The sequence below is a fragment of the Harpia harpyja genome, chromosome 19, assembly GCF_026419915.1.
Source record: "Harpia harpyja isolate bHarHar1 chromosome 19, bHarHar1 primary haplotype, whole genome shotgun sequence".
In the NCBI taxonomy this organism is placed as follows: domain Eukaryota; kingdom Metazoa; phylum Chordata; class Aves; order Accipitriformes; family Accipitridae; genus Harpia; species Harpia harpyja.
In genome coordinates this window covers 9,397,369-9,416,088 of record NC_068958.1, presented here as the reverse complement: position 1 = coordinate 9,416,088, position 18,720 = coordinate 9,397,369, and the positions used below count along the sequence as shown (strand labels likewise).

Below are 18,720 nucleotides of genomic sequence, written 5' to 3'. Positions count from 1 at the left end.
TCATGACCCAGCTGAAACTGAAAACACTCCATTTATTAAGCTTTTGGGGCCTGATTATCCACTGCCGTGCAACCTGTCTCCTTGCAGTGGGCAGGCTGTCTATCAGTTAGAGCTCATTGCATTCAATTCCCATTTTACCTCAGTGTAACTGAAAGCCCAAGGTACCAAGGAGTAAAAAAACCAGAGCAGCTGCCCTGGTCATGCCCCCATTCCCACCGATGGGAATCAGAGAGAGGGCTGCTGGAGCTGATAGAGTTATGCTGGTATAAACAAACCTGGACCCAGATTGCTGTGCCGGGTACCTTGTGCATGTGTAAATGTCAAGACACCGCAGCAGAGGGAGGAGGAGAATTCCCTTCTCAGCACTTTTCTTTATTTTTCTAAAAGCAAAAGTGACTGAGGTCTACTGAAATGAAGCACAAGTCTAAGTTCTTGGTACAGACCATAAGAAATAACCAGTGGTATAACCAGCCCAGAACATCTCACTGTGTGGCTGGATTGCCCAGGTAGAAGAAAAAATCCCCTCCTCCCCAGCCCCCCCAAACCGCATTTGCATCTTGTCTCAAAATACACAACTCGGTAACAAATGTCCCCCTTGGCTAGAGAAAAGAGCAGCAATAAATTCTTTTCCTCCCTAAAGGAATCCAAACCTTAATTATTCATTTTAATGCTCCCAGCACGACTTGTTCTTTCCAAACTTTTTTCAGGCAGCTCTGTCACCGGTCTCTGCAGTTTAGCCCAGTTCCCAGCCCCGGGTCCATACCAAACCCCAAGTCAACTCAATGGACAGGTTGGGTTGGCAGTGGTAAAATCACTGCTTGGAAGTCACGAGCGCTGAATGGCCTTGAGCAAGCCCCTTAGCTCTGGATTTATGATTTAAATAAACAAACAAAACCCTATTGCTCATTTCCAACTTTCATTTCTGCCTCTTTTCATATGACATTGGGCTGGATTGGGGAACTCCCTGTCACCAGAAGTCATTGCGAACAAACACTGCTGTGACTTACAAACCAGATGAACCACAAACACATAACGAAGACGTGGGACCAGATTGTGTTGCTGAACAAGAGCAAGAGCTTTTAAGCCTCTTCAGATCTCAAGCAACCTCCCTTCTGACCAGGAAGAAACTTCACGGGGGGACAGATCATCCCATGGATGCCTGCTGTGGGAACTCCCTCCTTCCACCAGAGCACTCAGGGTTGACAGGCAGCTGATGAGGGGTAGCAAAGAAAATAGCTGGGCAGAGAGACTGTGATGAGCAACTGGGCAAGGCCAAGGGAAGATTTGGACTGGCAGGAGCATCAGGGAGCATACAAGGAGCATCAGTCAGAGCACCTGTGTGAGGGAGCACAAGAGATGGGGTGGGAGATAAAACACAGGGCTGAGACAGGGAGTGCAGAGGGCAGAACCAGACTTGCAGGAGACTGGAAATGGGATGGAAAGCATCAGGTGCAACCACTGAATTTCAGTGTATATTAAAATTGCACGGGTATCTCTCCTTAAGGCACCCACTGACTTCTGAGTGCTCATCTTTGCAATGTCATTCATGGTCTTTCTGCGTAGCTGAGAGGGGAGCGGAGCAGGCTGGCAGTAAGCAATGCCTCAAAACACAGCGGTGGCTGTGTCATACAACAGTCTGGTTTGCCACAGAGTCTGATCAGACCTGCCTACGTTGCGAGTGTGTTCCTGCCCCCTGTACAGGAGGAAATGAAGCTCTCAGGGTCTGCCAACGCAGTGTCAACTTGGGTTAAGCCAAAATCCTTGCAATAAGATCCCTACAGCAAGAAGGTGTTTTGTGTTCAATCCTGAGCCTCTGGGGAACATTCCCCTCTCGTTGGCCCTGCTACAATCAAACAAAAGCAAAGAGGTTGTTATGAAAATAGCAAAACAGATGCTAGCAAAGGTGCTGAAACTTCAGCCCCAAGGCTGGGAGTCTTTCTGCACCTGCATAAGCAGCAGTGAGATCGCTGGTGGTGCCAGACTGCACCGACCACGGAGCAAAGACAGGGTGGGGTAAGGGATGCCCCAGGGACAAACCGACTACCCAGAGCTGTCAATCCGCAGCGAATGCAGGGAACTGCTTTTCTGTGCTCTCCCCTGGGTGAAGCAGAACACACGGCAACTTTATTTGTTCATCTCACACAAGAGAAGTCTCTCTTTGTTCAGCCCATGGTGTTCTGAGAGCAGCTGAAATGAAATTTCCTAAGTCTTCCCTAGGACCAGAAAACAAGTTATTCCCTAGATTTAGACTAGGACCTTGTCAGTGGAATGCAACTAAGGCAACAGGTGCATTTGCTGGCATTGCAAGAGGATGATGGACCACTAACATTGCCCTACCAAGGAAAAGTGGTCTTGGGATGTTGTAGCAACACAGGAATACTGACCTAACTGCACAAGGCCCCAGTGAGAACTCAGTGCATACTATTGCTCATCTCTGCTTATGAACGAGGCACAGGGAAAGCAGGAGAGGAGGCTTCACAGGGAACCAACAAAAAGCACAAGTTTACCATACAAGCAGAGACATAAAAAGGCCAAGCAGAGATACATGGTTCTGTGAATACATCAACAGAGGAGGCACTCAGATGGAAAAGAAATACTTAGGTTAATGGGCAGTAATGGTAAGAGAAAGTAAATTGGATATGAATAAAGGGTCTACTCCTGAGAAGGGCAAATAACCTAACTATCTTTTAAGAAGGAGTTTGATCACTTTATAAAAGGGATTATATGGATAAGTAGCTTGTGATGGAAAGCAAAGGGGCTTCTCTTTCCCATCTGGACTTGTGTTCTCACACACCCCGCCAGCAAATATAAAGAAGGATTTCAGCCTCCCAAAGCAGCACTGAAGCACAAACCTCCTAGATTGCTGTAGTATCTTTGCTCGCGTTATTAAATTTCAGAAAGAATCCAAAGGTTCTCTGCAGAGTAAATGATAGCTAAGTAGATCATCTCTGTGGAGTAGGAGATATTTTATTGACCAGACAGCCATCTGTGTCCTTCATTAATAGTAATAAATAATTGATGTCACACTAAATAAAGCAATAAGCTGTTACAGATATCAAGGACAAATGACCAGATCCTGTGAGGATGCCTCACCTGTGTTCACTTCTCAGCAGTAAAAAATCCAGACCAGAGCTCAACATCACTGTGCACAGAGCAAAAGATGTTACTTGCTGCACTCTGATTACATGTAATGGAGCAATTGTGCTCAGCAATGGGATGCTAATACGCCTATCTGTACACCAAATCCCTGCAAGACTCTCTTCCCCCTCATTTCCATGCCACTGCCTTCCCAGGACTGGTCTGCCCCAAACCGTCCAATTCCCCAGGCAGCTTTTGAAAATCAATCTCTGCTCTAGTAATGACTGTCAGGAAGATGCAGCTCGCTCCAGGTGGCATTTTCCTTCTCTCTCCAGTGTAGCCCCTTGCTACTGCCTCGTCCTCTTCTGCAGACAAGGCTGTGGAGTTTGGCAAACCTCCTCTTTTTGGTTTTGTAAACATGTATCTTATACTGATTCTGGTGTTGCGGTGAGTCAGAGCTCTCCCTGAAACAGAGGAAAATAACAGCACGCTTGGAACTTGCAGCAGGGTTAGCCCCATTTTGTGAAGCTTTGCAAACTTCTCCTGGCCACACCAGGTCTGGCCACGCCAAGGCATATAGGTCAACCCACCGCTGATGGCTCTGGGATAGCCACCTGGGAACTCAACTTGATGTCTGGTCTGGAGAAGGAGGACACCCCCAACTCAGCTGCCTGTCTGCAAGGCTGAGCTGGCATTCTGCTTTTGAGCGAGCACACTTCTCGTGGCAGGAGGCTCAGATGGGCAGGAATGGGGACTGAGGAATGAAAATGGATAGGAGCAGGCTCAGACCGCTTGCTCGTAGCATCCAACAGTCTTAGTCTGCCTCAGTCCTTCCACTGCAACCCGTGCCAGCGCCCAGCAGTTGTGGACAGCAGGCAGGATGAATCACCTATCAACCATCCCACCGAAGACAACAAGAGTTACGGCGTTGAGTTCAACCAGACTAAACAAGAGAGCAAGGCCAGGAGCCTCCAGGAGGTAAGAGGAGCAAAAGGAAGTTCTGGGACCCTCACAGGCATTCCCACGCATTCAGCCCATGTCCCTGTGCCGAGAGCAGCACGGACAAAACCCAGGCGGTGCAAACCAAAATGGAAATGAAGACGAGAGGAGACCTCACTGCTGCAATTCACCTTTGAGATTCCTAGAAAGAGCACAAAGGGGGAAAGTAGGAAGGCACCAGCGTCTCTGTCTTGATGGCTTCTTTACTAGACTGGATGAAACCAACCCTGCAACGTTACCAGTCACTTTCTTCTGATTGTGGTTTTCTCTTTCTGTCTTTCTCCCTTTTGCTTTTTTTCAACCTGTTTTCAATTTACTCTTGTGGCATCTCTGACTGTGACCTCATTCTGGTACTTAAGGGGGAGAAAAAAAAAAGAGAGAGAGAGAGTGTCCTTTAAAAAAGAAATGAAAGAAATCATATTTTATTTAGCTTGGTTGGTTTTGAAGCTTTAGCAGAAGAAAGATTAACCTTTTCTGCCTAACTTAATGAAAACAAGGAGAAAGCCTGTATGGATAAATAAATATCTGTGTGGGTATGGAGCAGGCACGATCGTGTTACAGCCCCGGTGGAGCTGTAATGGGGAACAGGCGCGTTCCTGCGCAGCGGCTCCCAATTCCCGATCCATTTTCAAGGAAAGAAAAACAGAGTAGAATGTCAGAGGCCCAAGTGGGCATAAATGAGGGAGCCCAGGGAAGGCAGATGGGGCCCAGTGAGGACCTCCGTCCCCAGCAGTGAACTCCGGAGCAATGCCAGTGAAGCAGATGGAAAAAGAGACCTTACTCTACTTTGCTCTTGCCAGGTTTTGGTTCCTGAAATGAGGAAACAAATGGCATGCTCAGCCCTCCAAGTTTGTCACCTTTTGGGGCTCCTCATCCTACCCTCCTCTTCCTCTGGGGCTCTGCCTCCGAGGAGGGGAAGTTCAGAGGACGGCTGTGAGCAGAAGGCTTGGATCGGGTTTTTGGATGGGTGGATGGGGAGCACAGGCTTGCAGGGTGGTTCCTCCACAATGAGGTTGTACCTGGGTTTAATGTGCTTCGGATCTGGCGCTTGGTGGGGGAAGGCAGCGAAAGGTGGTTTGTCTTGGAGATGATGGGCTGATTTAAATTAGTGTAACATAACTTTAGGCGACAGAGCTGTTCCGATTTACATCAGCAGATGGTCTGTCTCGCTGCCTAGATCATTAAAAGCAAACCGTCCCTACTGATCCTGGTGGAAGGATGTCAAAACCTCCTTCCCTACATGGCTTGCCAGTTTATAAAAGAAATAAAAAGGCCTAGTCATTACTAAAAAATCTTCTGCCCACATTCTGGGAGCATCCATGCATGCCAGCCTCTCGTGTTAGATGGGAGCCTAAGCCCCACACCCAAAAAGCCTGTAGCCTCTGAAATAATTTCTTTGTCGTGACTTTTCTCAAAGATTCCATCAGGAATCTCTCTGGCTGGGCACAGGTTGTCTAGGCTGAAACAGAAAAGCCAGTGATTATACTGTGCAACTTCGGGCACAGTTTGTGCCTCACTTGCCAACTTGTATAAGGGTGTAAATTGCAGTACTTCTCTGAATGACTTGACCTTGCCTAAGTTATGAATTTTGTGGGGAATTTGCTTCCTTTGTCTATATGCTACTAGACACATTAATAATGATGAAGAGCTCTCCTGGGCCTCCCAGTTCCTCTGCTGATGGAAGACTGCATTTGTAGATGACTAAATTTAAGGAGCAATGCTTTACCTGAGCTAAGAGCAAAAGTTGCATTCCAGTGCCACAAAAGTCCCTCGAATGGCTTCGCTGGTGCTCTCCAGGGCTAGACCTTGCTGTATATGGAGTGACCACGTGGAACTGAAGGATGGGCTTGTTCTTACCAAGAGCAGCCAGTTGCACAGAAGGAAATGGTCTTAATTTGGATGAGATGCAATGTTCTAAAAACATGATGCACAAGGCTAATCATGAGTGTATTCTTCTTTTAGGGTCATCAGTAGGACTCACTGCTCCTTCACCTGAGCTCTCCACAGACTGCTTACCACAGTTCTCTCACAGTCAATATCTAAGACCTCAGAGAAACTGCTTCAACTCATGTAAAAAATGCATCACCTCCTCCATCTCCCCCAAGGCAGTATGCTGCTGGAGGAGAGTGAGAATTAATGCATTTCATTCTGTGCTGTGAGCCCTCCAGTATTTCTCAAGGTTCACTGGGTTGCTAAGGGTCAACCACAGCCAGACACAAGCTGACTCTGCTATGCTTGGAGCCATCCAGGCATGAGCCAGTTCCAATCTCAAAGCCACGTATTCGCATTAGCATAGTGGAGAGTCCAAGTGAATTTATCTATTCCCTTGGAGTTTGTTTTGGGCTCTGCAGCATGTTAAAATAGTTACTTGATTTCAAGGCAAAGTGGGAACCCATTTGTGCTGGGAGTTGTGCAGACACAAAGCAAAGACATGAGCTTTGTCCTCAGATACTTCTTGTCTGGCAGAAGATTTTGTCCATCACCACAGATCTAGTTCCCACCCTCGATCTTGCTTTCCTTTCATTTTTAGCTTCTTTTAAATTACAGATTTCTAAACAATGGACCAGTGGTCCAGACCACTTGGTGGTCCCCAAGGCCCATAGTCAGCAGTCTGTAGCAGATCCAGGGACTGACGGAGCCTTATGTTCACCAGGAATCCCACCAGCCCTGCTACAGCCCCAGAGCCACTCTTCTACAGCATAAACCTATGTGTCAGATACTTCAGAGACAGCGACAAAACCTGTATCATAACCGCTTTCTTCTTAAATGCACAAAGCTACTGCACTCTTGCGGTTCCTAGGAGAATGCGCTACTGTCCGAAAATAACTCCCAAATTTTGGATGCAAAGATGGCACCAAGGACCTGGGCTCCACCAGTCCAGAGCACTGGGAGGTTCCATCTTCTGCTGGCGTTAAGACGACTGAACTTGAAGGGGAGCAGCTTTCACTGTGCAACATGTCAGGGCAAATCATGGGACCCTTCCTAAAGAAAGGTCAATGACAAGGTGATTCTGGCCAGTCCAAGTGGGCCCTGGTGATACACCTACAATGTGTCTGATGTACAAACTTGCCTAGTACACAAACCTCCTAACCTGCCTGATACATGATGGTCTATGAAGAAAGCAGGGAAGACCTGCCAAACAGCAGGGTCAGGTCCTTCATTTCCAGCTCTACTGAGCAGTCTCTTACCTTTATTTTCAGCTCTTTATGACCAAATGCTCCAGTAGTTTAATGCCCCACAGAACCCCACTGGCTGACTTGCACCCACTGGAGATCAAGCCTTACACACATATGCAAATATCAGACTAGCAGGAGGGGGAAAGAACATCTCCTAGAAAGAAACTCAGTGTGCAATTAATCACTAAAAACATAATTATCTCAGGTGATTTGTCAAGTCAAATTAATGTAAACCTATGCTGAAAAGCCATCAGCTGGTCTGTGCTTCACTTCTCCTTGCACTTATTGGGAAAGTGAAATTTTTGGACTTCTTAGATCAGCCAATTTCTTCTATATTACCACTGTTGCCTGACCCTGCTCCTGGTCCCTTCCTACACTTCCTGGCTCAATGCTGGGAAGTGGGCCAAACCACTACCTGTAGTGGCAACCAATTTAAAGAAAATATTCTTTGTTTGGTCCCACTTATTCTAAACAGAGGTAATATGCATAGATGCTGATGAATTAGTGATAAGACTTTGGACCAGTATATTCCAAAGCACACACAACTGCAGCCAGATCTGCAGCCTGTTAGCCAACAAACACTTACAAAAATTGGTCCTGATGGAGGGACCTGCATGGAAGCAGACCTCTTATTTGGCCCTAATATGCAGTTTTGGACATTTGAGAATGTGGGGGCAGATCCTCAGTTCATAAAATCTCCTGTAGCTCCCTTGAAGTCAATGGAACAATAACAATTTACACTAGCTGAGTTTCTGCATCCTGGCTGTGAGCTATTTGGAACAACTACACCATAATGATTATTACAGATATTTCAGATCTCTTGTCTAGGATGGATAGGAGAATACCACTGCATAAGAAAACAGAGAGTTGGTTTGCTATGATTTCCAAAGATTTATTGACCCATATCTTGCAAACATTTACACATGTTTAGCTTTATTCATGTGAGTTGTTCCATTACACTCGTGTGCCAGATAAACTAATGTACATGCTTGCAGGACCAAGGTTAAAACTTGTGCAAACACAGCGAGTTCTAAATATTTTTGTAGATATGTTCAGTTACCTCAGATTCAGACTCGAAAGCATGTCATTTGACTGTGCCTCTTTTCATAACTCTCCATTTATCCAAGCAGGTATCACAAGAGAAGCCAAATGCAATATCAGGATAAAACTGAGAAAAGAAGCAATTATCTGACCAAACTCAGAAGCTAGAAAACACCCACTCGGTCAGGACTAACGCATGCAAAAGTTGACATCAGTTCTTGAACAATGATTTAGCTGGGTTACTAAAGTATATTCACAACAGCTTTCTTAACACAGCTAAGGAAATCATTCACTTATTGATTTCCCTATAATGAAGTTAACATTTGTCTTCACAGTTTTGATTCATTAGAAGACACAAGTCAGTGAAGAGGAGAAAGAGCTGGGAATCTCTTGGCCATGAGGAGACTACTTCAGCATCCATTATCATATCAGCAATCACTCAATCTTTTCCACTAAGACTACAAGGTGAGACAGGATCTCCCACACCACTGCACAGTCCCACTGCTCACGAGGACAGAATACAATCTCTAATTTCTTAAATTGAGCTGATTTTGTTTCCCTGAGGACAAAACATGTGTCAACAAGGCGCCTGACACCCAGAGACTTCAATGCACTTCAGAAAGGCCATTAATACCTCCGACAATGTGGCAGCACTTACATCCCTCAGCCAAGAGGTGAGCTCCGTTACGATACACACCTGCATCGCAGAAGGCTGCAGCATCAGGAGAGGTAGCAGGCAAAGGAGCAGGGACGCAAAGAAAGGAAATTACTTTTTTGAGATAGATAGCAGGCAAAAGGCAAATTTGAGGCTATAACCCAGAGCCCCAGTCCAGATCTCTAACCACTAATAGCTGGCTTTCATCTCGGAAAGACTGTTAACCCTTTTTTACAAGTCAGCAAACTCCAGGCACTGAGGATACCTGCCATAAGCGCACAGCAGGATGCTGACATGGAAAGAATGCCTTCTGCTCTGAATTTTAAGTCATGTTTCCCAGAAGCCAAGACAAATCAATCCTGGCATGCACAGGAAAGGGGAGTTGTTAGTAACCAGGACAGCTCTGATGGACGATGTCCCCTGGGAACCCATCTCACCAAAGGCCCTCTATGGTGGGAACAGTTGTTTGACTCCAAGATGTCCTTGGCAAAGCAAGGTATCTGGGCACGCTTCCCATCCCCAGGATCACCGATCGCTCTAGGATGGTTAGCTGGAGACACGTCATCGCTAGCAACTGTGCAACCTCTTACCACTCAGACGACAAAAGACAGATTCCCAGAACGAGCAGAGCAGGATTAAGCCAAGTGGTAAATGGACTCCAGGGCTGTTCAAGGATCTGTGCTGATGAGGGAAGCCAGTGCCAGGCAGCCTACCCGGAGCTTGTACGGTGAGGTTATCACTCCCCTCTTTTCTTCAAATCCGTAAATAGAACCCAAACATTGCTTGGGCCATGTTAGAAAGATAAGGTGAGTCTCTCCCATCCCTTTCAAAGCCTGAAATAGAAGCCCCGCTACTCCCTATCCTAAGCATCAAGCGTAGGACGTTGACATTTAGCAATAGGGAAAATTACCCAAACAATGAACCCTCTCAGGTCTCTCTTCTCCCCTCCCTTCCCCTGGTCCCCTGGAAAATGTTCATAAAGTGAAGTGGAAAAAAACCACAACCCAAACCCCAACAACCAAACCCCAACCTTCCTAAGGCTGTGGAAAGAACATGTAGAGGAGAAGAGTGAGTCAGGCTCGGCTAACTGCACGGGTCACCAGTCCTGAAGGCAGAGATGATTCACCAAGGCAGCAAGAACTAGAAGGTAGAAGAGACCGAAAAGAGGGTGCGGAAAGAAAGTTGTATCCAAGAAGAGAAGGAAATAAGAAATTAAATGGTTCTGGGTTGCATGCACCTTGCTCTTTATCAACTGGAACTGACCCAGGATGACTCAACTTGATAGTGGTAAGATTATTCCCTCCGTGCTTTGTCCAGCCTTTCTGTATGAGAAGGAGGGCAAACAGGCTGTAAGACCTCAACCCATCCCCATCCCCTGCTCTTGCCTCTCTTCTTCCCCGCCTGAGATGCTCAGCGGACCCTCACCTCCCTGCTGCCTCTGCTTCCACTGCTCCTTTCCTGCACCCATTCCCTTTAATTGCAGCAGTGTTATGGGACTCTGTTTTCCCCATAAAAGATGCCTTCAAGGAGATGAGAAAACCAGGGCCTCCTTAGGAACACGGCATGCCGTGGGGAGGCCCTCTTGGATGGCACTGGCACTGAAAGCACATTGTCACAAGAGATGGAGAGGAGGATGGGGCTCAGATGCCAGGGGAGAAATCTCCTGCTATTCCTCCATTCATCTTTCCTCCTCAGCTGTGCCCCCCCCTTTTATCTAATAACCATAAAAATTCAAACACAAAAAACTTGCTCTGAAAAAACCCTAAACACACAAAAAAAGAAATCCTCCCTCTCAAGTTCACAATGAGAGCTGTAAAACTTTTTCTGCTTGGAAAATTCTCCTGGTCAGTTTTTCCTACTGTTTAATCCCCGCTTTGAGTTACACAGAATGAGTAAACACGTTTTATAAGGTTCTAATTCATACCTAACCCATACAGTTTATAGCTTAACATAGTAAAATATACACACACACACGCACACTTTTTATACAGAGATATATATATACACACACACACACTCACACATATGCATAAAATAGCCTTGGTCCCACTCCTACGAGCCTCCCAGCAGCAGGTCTGATTGCTCCGGCATGTGCTCTGCTGTGAAACCAGCCTGGCGTGCTTAGGTGTGAGTTAGCTGGCCTGGGGAGTAGTTTCCGCTCCAGATTCCTGCAACCTCCTTTGTAATAAATAATTAGTCAGTCTCGTTAAGGGAACGGCAGGATCCACCACTCCATCCTTGGAGGACTAAGGAATGCCACCACGTGGTATCCCAGGAACAATTTTTGTCCACCTTCTGCCCAGCAAGCACCTGGAGCAAAGCCCCATGGCAGGGAGGCAGCTGAGGCTGGGCTGGAGGAGCTGTGGGGAGCTCAGCTACCACGCGGCCATGGCCAGGCACCAGGCAAGGATGCGTCTGTCTGAAAGGCAGCTCTCTGCTGGCAGTGATTAGAGAAAACCTGAAGGTGGGCACTCATTCAGAAGATGGCCTATGGTGTGAACATCACCAGTTGTTGCTCTCGAGGAAGGTAGGCAGCCCTCACACTAAACTCCTCTGTGTAGCTGTGGGTTAGGGTCAGCCCCAATGGGGCATTACAAATGTCTTGCCCTGTGCCAGCCTCTGCACCGAGCTGCTGGAGAGGTAGTTCCTCTTCTGCAGCAAAACTGTGTCTGTCACCTTTGCTTGAGACAATGGAGGCCAGTCGCGATGAGCTGTGGATGGCATTAAGGCCAAAGAGCTACCTGAACCTCAGTCTCCCACTCCAGGTGTTTGAGAACCAGCCACCACCTCCTGCCTTTACCTCCCCGGAGGCAGAGCTGACTGATTCACCTGGTTAGACCTGGGCTCTGCTTCAGGTCCCTCTGCTGCTTCAGCATTTTAACCCAGCATGGGCAGGGGAGACAGAGTCCTCTTGACTGGTAGTTAACAATTTTAGCTAATTCCACCCAGGAAAAATACACTGCCTGACACAGAGAGCTTGTGCACAACAGCAAACCCCAACAGCCCACAAGAAGGTCTACCTGACCATTTCTGATGGGCGTCTGTGCAGCTCTGGCACTCCCAAGCATCCCCTGGGTGAATAGCTGTGCACATCAGACCAAAAACTCAGCAACAACACTCCCAAACTCTGCACAGGGGGAGCCTTATGAACATTTTGAGCTGTCTGCCAGTGGCTTTGAACTTGGCTGTAACCCGAAGGTAGATCTTTACGACTATTGACTAAGGAATTACCTCTACCACTGCTCTGAAGAAGGTGGCTTCTCTTGAGCTTTTGTGTTTTGGGTTTTCCCGCTTGTCTCCCCCAGCAGCTTGCTATTAAATTAAACTGAGCGTCTCGTACAGTCCCATATTTCTGTCATAGAGAATAACTGTAAGTGATTAAAGTATTGTTTCTGCTATACCTCTGCAAGACCACGCCAAGAGATCATTTCCTCAGAGGAAAGAGAAACAGAGACACAGAGAGAACTGTGTCAGTGACACAGCCGAAGCCTCTGCCGGTACAAGCTGCAGCAGCTCTGCTGCCATGAGTGGGAATGGAGCAATTTGTGCCAGCTGACAGTCTGGCTCTAAATCGTGCTTGGTGTGGTGCAGCTCCTCTGAGCAGGAAGACAAGAAGACAACAGATACACCCAGAAAATGTCCCAGACACTGGATTTTGTGGTTCTCCAGAAAAGCCTTTTTGCAGCATTTGTTTGATTTATGGGATCTGCTGCCCTGAACCCCGTGTATTCCCCTGATGGGCTTGCCTCTCCCAGAGGGCATCCAATTAACCAGCAGAGAAATCAGAGTGACAATTAACTTATTTTCATTTCCTGACTCGCTGTCATGCCTCCCATCATCTTGTTTTTCCTCATCCCTGCTTATTTGCCCCAGCCCCAACCCCCCTTCTATTCAGAAACCAAAGAAAAAGCAGGAACAAATATAACCCCCACCAAAAGGCCAGGGTCAACTGGAAACCTGCACTGTAACAACACAACTGCCTGGTCTTAATCTCCTCAACTTCGTCTTCTTGCCCCCCAACACAGCCTCCGCTCAAGCTGTCAGTAAGCCAAATCCCGGCAAGCAAAAATGAGTTGACCCTTGAAGTCATTTTTTTAAGTCAGGGTGCCCCTGCATCCTTCAAGTCCTCAAGCAGCCTTGCACAAAAGCCACCTCCCAAATAGGAGCTTGTCTCCAAAGACCACGCTCCGGGTCTCTGCTAGCAACCATGGCTACGGGGGCCTGAACCACATCCCCAGGGGAGCTAGCACCCTTACCATCCTGGCTTTTCTCTCTCTTTATTCCTTCTGCCCGCTGCTGTTGTTAAAACCAAGGTTTCAATTTTTCAAGTGCAAAGATTGGCTTGAAGACTCAGTCTCTTTTTTCTGGGAGCTTTTTTGATACACAGTCCCTCTAAGGGTGTGCAAAAGCACTCCGGGTTATCAAGGTGAAATCATGAGCATCATTCAAGCCCATCCTGGCCAGTTCTGTGATAACTTGTCACCTGAAGGCACAGACAAAAGCCATTGCTCAAGCTAGCGGTTTGAAGTTGCTTCCAGCCACACAAAATGTGAGATGTGGGCTTCGGGCCCCATAATGCTATTTTCATTTTCCTCCTCCTCCAAGAAAATAAACCAAGTGTTTATTTCCTGAATGCTCTGGTCTGAGAAAGGGCAAAACTTTCCTCCAGGAGCCAGGTGGCTGGAAAGGGAAGGCAGAGGCAAATATTTGCCGAATTTGTCAATGAGCTCTTATTCCATTTTTCTTATTAATATTTATTTAGACATAATGTGAGAGAAACCTGCTCAGACCACAGCAATGTGGGAGATTCCACTGTTATTCTCCTCGTGCCAGCTACTGGTGGAGAGAGAGGAGAGAAGGAAAAACAGAGACAAAGAGAGAGTGTCAGGGAGTTCACAAGCAATTTAGAGAAAGTCACGGGCTTTCGTCTTGACTTAGCAGAAGATGGGATGCCTTGAGAAAGCCAATGCATCTACGGACCATGTGATGGGTCAAAGAGGTTGAATAGCTTGGCCTTCCTTGCTGATATTCAAGGCACAGGTGTAGCTTTGAGAGAGAAAATTATCTCATTATAGAGCCCTCTTTTTTTTTTCCTTTCAAAGGAAGGAATCATTAATGACACGGAGACAAGGAGAATAAACTGCAACCCCAGGTTTAGTAAATTGTGTGAGACGAACCTGATGTATTTCTTCAATGAGACAGTTCATTCCCCAGACACAAGAAGCGTGGTACAATCTAATTTATCTGGGTATCAAGAGGCACCGTGGCACGACATGGGTAATTATTAGGTAAGCTTGAAAAGATAGGAATTAGCAGAAGAATTATACAGCAGGTAGGGAACTGCGTAATGGACAAATGAAAACAGGCTGTGCTGAAAAGAGAGTGATGGGAACTGAGTTATAACTAGCAGAGTTCCTCAATGATCAGGCTTGTAATCAATCTTATTTCTCACTGGAAATACAGCAATGATATTAGCACCAATGAAGTGAAATGCATTATTAGTGCACAGGAGATCAGAGGATCAGTCAAAAGAAATTAAAAGATCTTGAGGGCTATAGTAATAAAAGTGGAACAAATTTTAATATTTAAAAATGCAAATTAACTTAAAGATGGACATTAAAATAGTTCTTTTGTTAGCAGGAACAAAGGAGGAGGAGGAGAAATGCCTGGATGCACTGGCTGGTCACAGCACAACCACATGTTGCCACTGGATGAGAGCTGGAGAAAAGGAAAAGAAATTCTTGGATCAGCTTAGAAAGGGTCTTCCAGTTGAAATAAAGAAGAATCAAATCCCTTGACAGCAAAAGGCTGTATGTGGTGGCCCACTACCAGCCTCGCTGTCAGAGAATCACAGAAAGTCTCCAGTCCAACCTCTTCAAAGCAGGGCCAAGGGCAAAGCCAGGGCATGGTTCCTCGGGGCTTTATCCAATTGAATTTTGAAAATCTCCAGGGACTCCTCCAAGAGCCGCATAGCTGGTGTACAAATAATCACTGCTAGGTAGCAGAAATCCCACTGGACTACGGTGTCCAGGAGGAAGGACCTGGATGCGTTTCTGCAGGGCTTCAAAGCCCCAGCACTGCTGGCTCCCCAAACTGGTGGGGAGGTACATGGCTGTGAGCGTGTCCCCTGTTGCCCTCCACTGGATAGAAGGAGAATGTCACACTGCTGTGTCATGTCTGGGGACAGCACATCCTAGAAGCATCTCCTCTTTCAGCTGGGGTAATAAGTCTGTGCTCTGGGAATAGAGCAGCTGAACTCTAGCTCTGTTTTTGCTCTGACTGTGTCTCGTGTAGCAACAGCTGGGGGACATAGGTTTGCTCAAACCACAGCCAGACGATTGGAAATAAAAACGATATTCATATATTAATTAACATCTGGTTACTCGTCTAATTACATGATACAATGTGCATGAGTTTTTTGTTCCTTTCATATTTTATGCATTGAATGAAAACTAAACAAATGTTGCAAAAGCAACAGTGCAAAAGCAAGAAAACAAACACTACCCAAGTTTGTACTTATAACACTTACTGACACATCAGCTTAATTAACATGTAAAGAAGGACATGACTAAACCATGACGACGAAGCTGGTGGTGACACTGAACTGGAATTAACATCCAGCCTGATCCAACCTGGCCATTTTTCATTAAACTGGACTTCCCTTTACACATATTCTTTAAAAAAAAAAAAAGTAATAAATTGTTAAACTGAGCAGTTCAGGGCCTGATTTAGCAAATTATTACTTACCCATTTTCAAAAGCCACTTTTAATGAAAACAGGCCCTAAAAATTTCAGCCGGACTGTAAAGCACCGTCCCAAAGGAAAGGAGCTGATGTCACCCTGCCTGCGCAACACATCTGACAGTGTCTGATGCTTTCTGCCACACTTTGGGAATGGAAATAAAAAAGAATGAGGGGGAAGGAAAGCCAGATTAATTAAGAAAAGTCATCACTCAGGTTGTCTGGCAGTAGCACATTATCCCGTGCGTGTGGCCGTCCCCACGCAGCTGGCAGGGGCGGGTGACAGGATGCCTGGTGGCCACCAGGGAGGTGACGGGGACAGCGTGCATCTGTGCAAGGATGCGGGTGGGCAGGGAAAAGAAAAGCTGAAGGCTTGGCTTGGCACATGGTTCCAGGTTACGTTTGGGTTTTCTGAGACAGGGGCATTGAGAGGGGAGGCAGAGGGGAGAGCAGAGCCCCTCTTCCTGCCCCACCTCAGGCAGCCTGGGGGAAATAAGTGCCCGATGCATGCTGCCCCACTGAGAAATCCAAACAGGCTCTTACATGATTAGCTACTTTCTCAAAAAGGCTGCAGGCTTCATTAAAAACACAACAATTAAAAAACCCAACCCTCGGCTCACAAACTCCTTTCTGAACCCAACAGCAAGAGTAGAGTAAGGTGAGTCTTGGGGCTCGCAGAGGTGGAAGGTCACAGGGCTTCAGGAAGCAGGTCACACAGAAGCGGGGCTCCCCGGCACTCACCCCCCAGTGCCCACCTGGCTCCGGCACCGGGCCAAAAACATGGCTCTGTTTGATGCTGATGCCATGGAGGGAACATAAAGCAACTGCTCACCTTTTGGGTGGACTGGTGTCCATGCTGGAAGCCTCTTGCCAGCACAGCAGATACGTACTGGTGCAACTGGGATATAGGCACACATCTCGAATGCAAGCTCGGAAGGGTTAATACCACCATCCAGCAGCTGGTGTCACCCTCAGTTTGCTAAGAGGGACCAGAGGCAGGGAGGATTCCTCCCCTCATTCAAGTTACCCATCCTTCCCGCAGACCATCCCAACCACACGAGCCCTGCCCTGATGGCAGCGAGGTGCGATCCAGCTCCCCCAGCTCATCTCACTGCAGTGCCTCTATGAAGGTGACCGGGCAGGGTCCCATCACAAACAGTGATTTTAGGCTTAGCATGCAGACTCCCATAACCCAATATAGACGTTTCTATCCTTACTGCATCTCTGCACGAGACCAGATCTGTGCTCAGCTACCTGAGAAGAGGACTCCCGTGAAAACACTCCCCAAGCAGAGCAGGTAGCACGGCCTCAGCACGCTGGCCTAGCACTTTCCGTACGCTCAGCTCCTACAACACTGCCAAACTTTAACTGTTTGGGTTGAAATTTTCCACACTGGGTATCTGCCTCAGGCTGAATTTTTTTTGGAAAGTTTCAGATAAAACAAGTCCAGCCAATTCCAAGAAGGCAGCTTGGGGAAAAAATATAGTTTTCCTTATGTTTAAAAAAAAAAAAAAGTCAAAAAACCAAAACCAACTTACGACTTTTGTTGTGAAGCCCCAGTGTTCAGAGCAGGGACTTGGCATTTGGCAGATAGGGTGGTCACCGCGTTAACGACACGGTTTTGTTGCCCCTGTAGAAATTTCATTCAAATTGGCAGCATTGCAAGGCCAGCAGTACTCAGTTTGCACACACTCCACAGAGAGGTTGTTTGGCTGCTTCTGAGTTCCCCGAGATGCTTCAGCCCCTGACAGCTCCTACACTGGACCACACCATGTACACATCCCTCCCGAAGGGTAGCTGAGCGTGCTCCAGCCGAAAGGCAGCCCATAGCTTCATCACTACTTATTCAGGGACTGAAAAACATTGCTTAATGCTTCCCAACTGCCTGGTGCCTGCTGCAGCCCAGGAGAGAGGCAACGCATGCATTAAGCACTAATGCAATAGTAATGCAGAAAGGGCAGAGGGCCGTGCAGGGGCTGCAGACGATGCTGTGCTTGAAGAGGGCTCTGCAAGACCACCACAGGTGAATGTACAGACAGATCTCAGTGTGTGGAGAAGGGCCTGAATTAAAGGGCTTCACTCATCTCCTGCAGAAATGCACTGGGGAACATCAGTGACTTCTGTGGGGCAGGATTCAGCTCTTATAAAGGAAAAACAGATAAAAGAAAACAATAAAATCCAGTAACAAAGCGATACAGAAGCTTCTTGGCAAATTATAACCTATTCCGTGTGAATAGGCCTCACTGCTTTGTTTGTTTTAGTGCACTGGGGTTTCTCTTCTATTAATTTTTTTAATTGCAAGTGGTAACAATAACCACACGCTGCCACTTGCTCAGCAGGTAACCCTGCTGGCGTGGCATGCAAGCAGAAAGCAGGGCAGCTCTTAGGCTGCCAAATAAATCATTTGGCTGGGATTTACCTCCCTTTAGCCCTCTCCAAACCAAGCATCTATTTAGGTTCTTCCTTTAGTCAACAGAAAGGTAAGGGTATCTTCTGACGGTGATTCCTCTCACCCAGACAATGTTTATGAAGACATGCGAGAGGGATTTTCCCATAGAGGAAACCGGTGCAGCTCCACTGACCACTGCAGGGGTCTGGCCATGCAGGTTAGGCAGATGACATTAATGAGGATGTGTCCAGGCCTAAGGATGCAGCTAAACCATCGTGGAAACAACCAGTCTCATAGTCAGACTCTTCTACCATACACATCGTCAAGGAAGCACAACTTAAATGTGGATGCAGGCTGAGCTTCAGAAAGGAGGACCATGAGACGCCATCCCACAGGTCCACATTTCCCTCCACATCATAGTCTCAACTACTCTGATCAAAATTGCAGCCAACACAACCCACCAGAGCATCTCCCACAGAGCCACGTGGACATTGGTACATGGAAGCTTGCACCCACAGGCTAAGAGCCCACCACCCTGGCCAGTGGGCACCAACTGGGCTGGAAAGCCCAGGCAACCAGCAATGCTCAAGCCAACCCTTATCTCCGGGGAGATGTGTTTCAACTCTACCTTCCCCAAATGGG

General features: G+C 47.1%; 1 protein-coding gene across 2 annotated transcripts in view; it reads right to left on the bottom strand.

Annotated features, from left to right (window-relative positions):
• The window catches only part of ASTN2 (astrotactin 2), a 361,642-nt gene that overhangs the window by 35,947 nt on the left and 306,975 nt on the right, over positions 1 to 18,720 (bottom strand). The window contains exon 20 of one of the 2 annotated variants that reach the window (XM_052814689.1): positions 8,219 to 9,006. The exons of the other annotated variant lie outside the window; for it this stretch is intronic. Within the exon in view, the coding sequence (XP_052670649.1) occupies positions 8,900 to 9,006 (107 nt within the window). The 3' untranslated portion in view covers positions 8,219 to 8,899. Of the gene's footprint in view, positions 1 to 8,218; positions 9,007 to 18,720 lie in introns of those variants that run through there. 2 annotated transcript variants of the gene reach the window in all.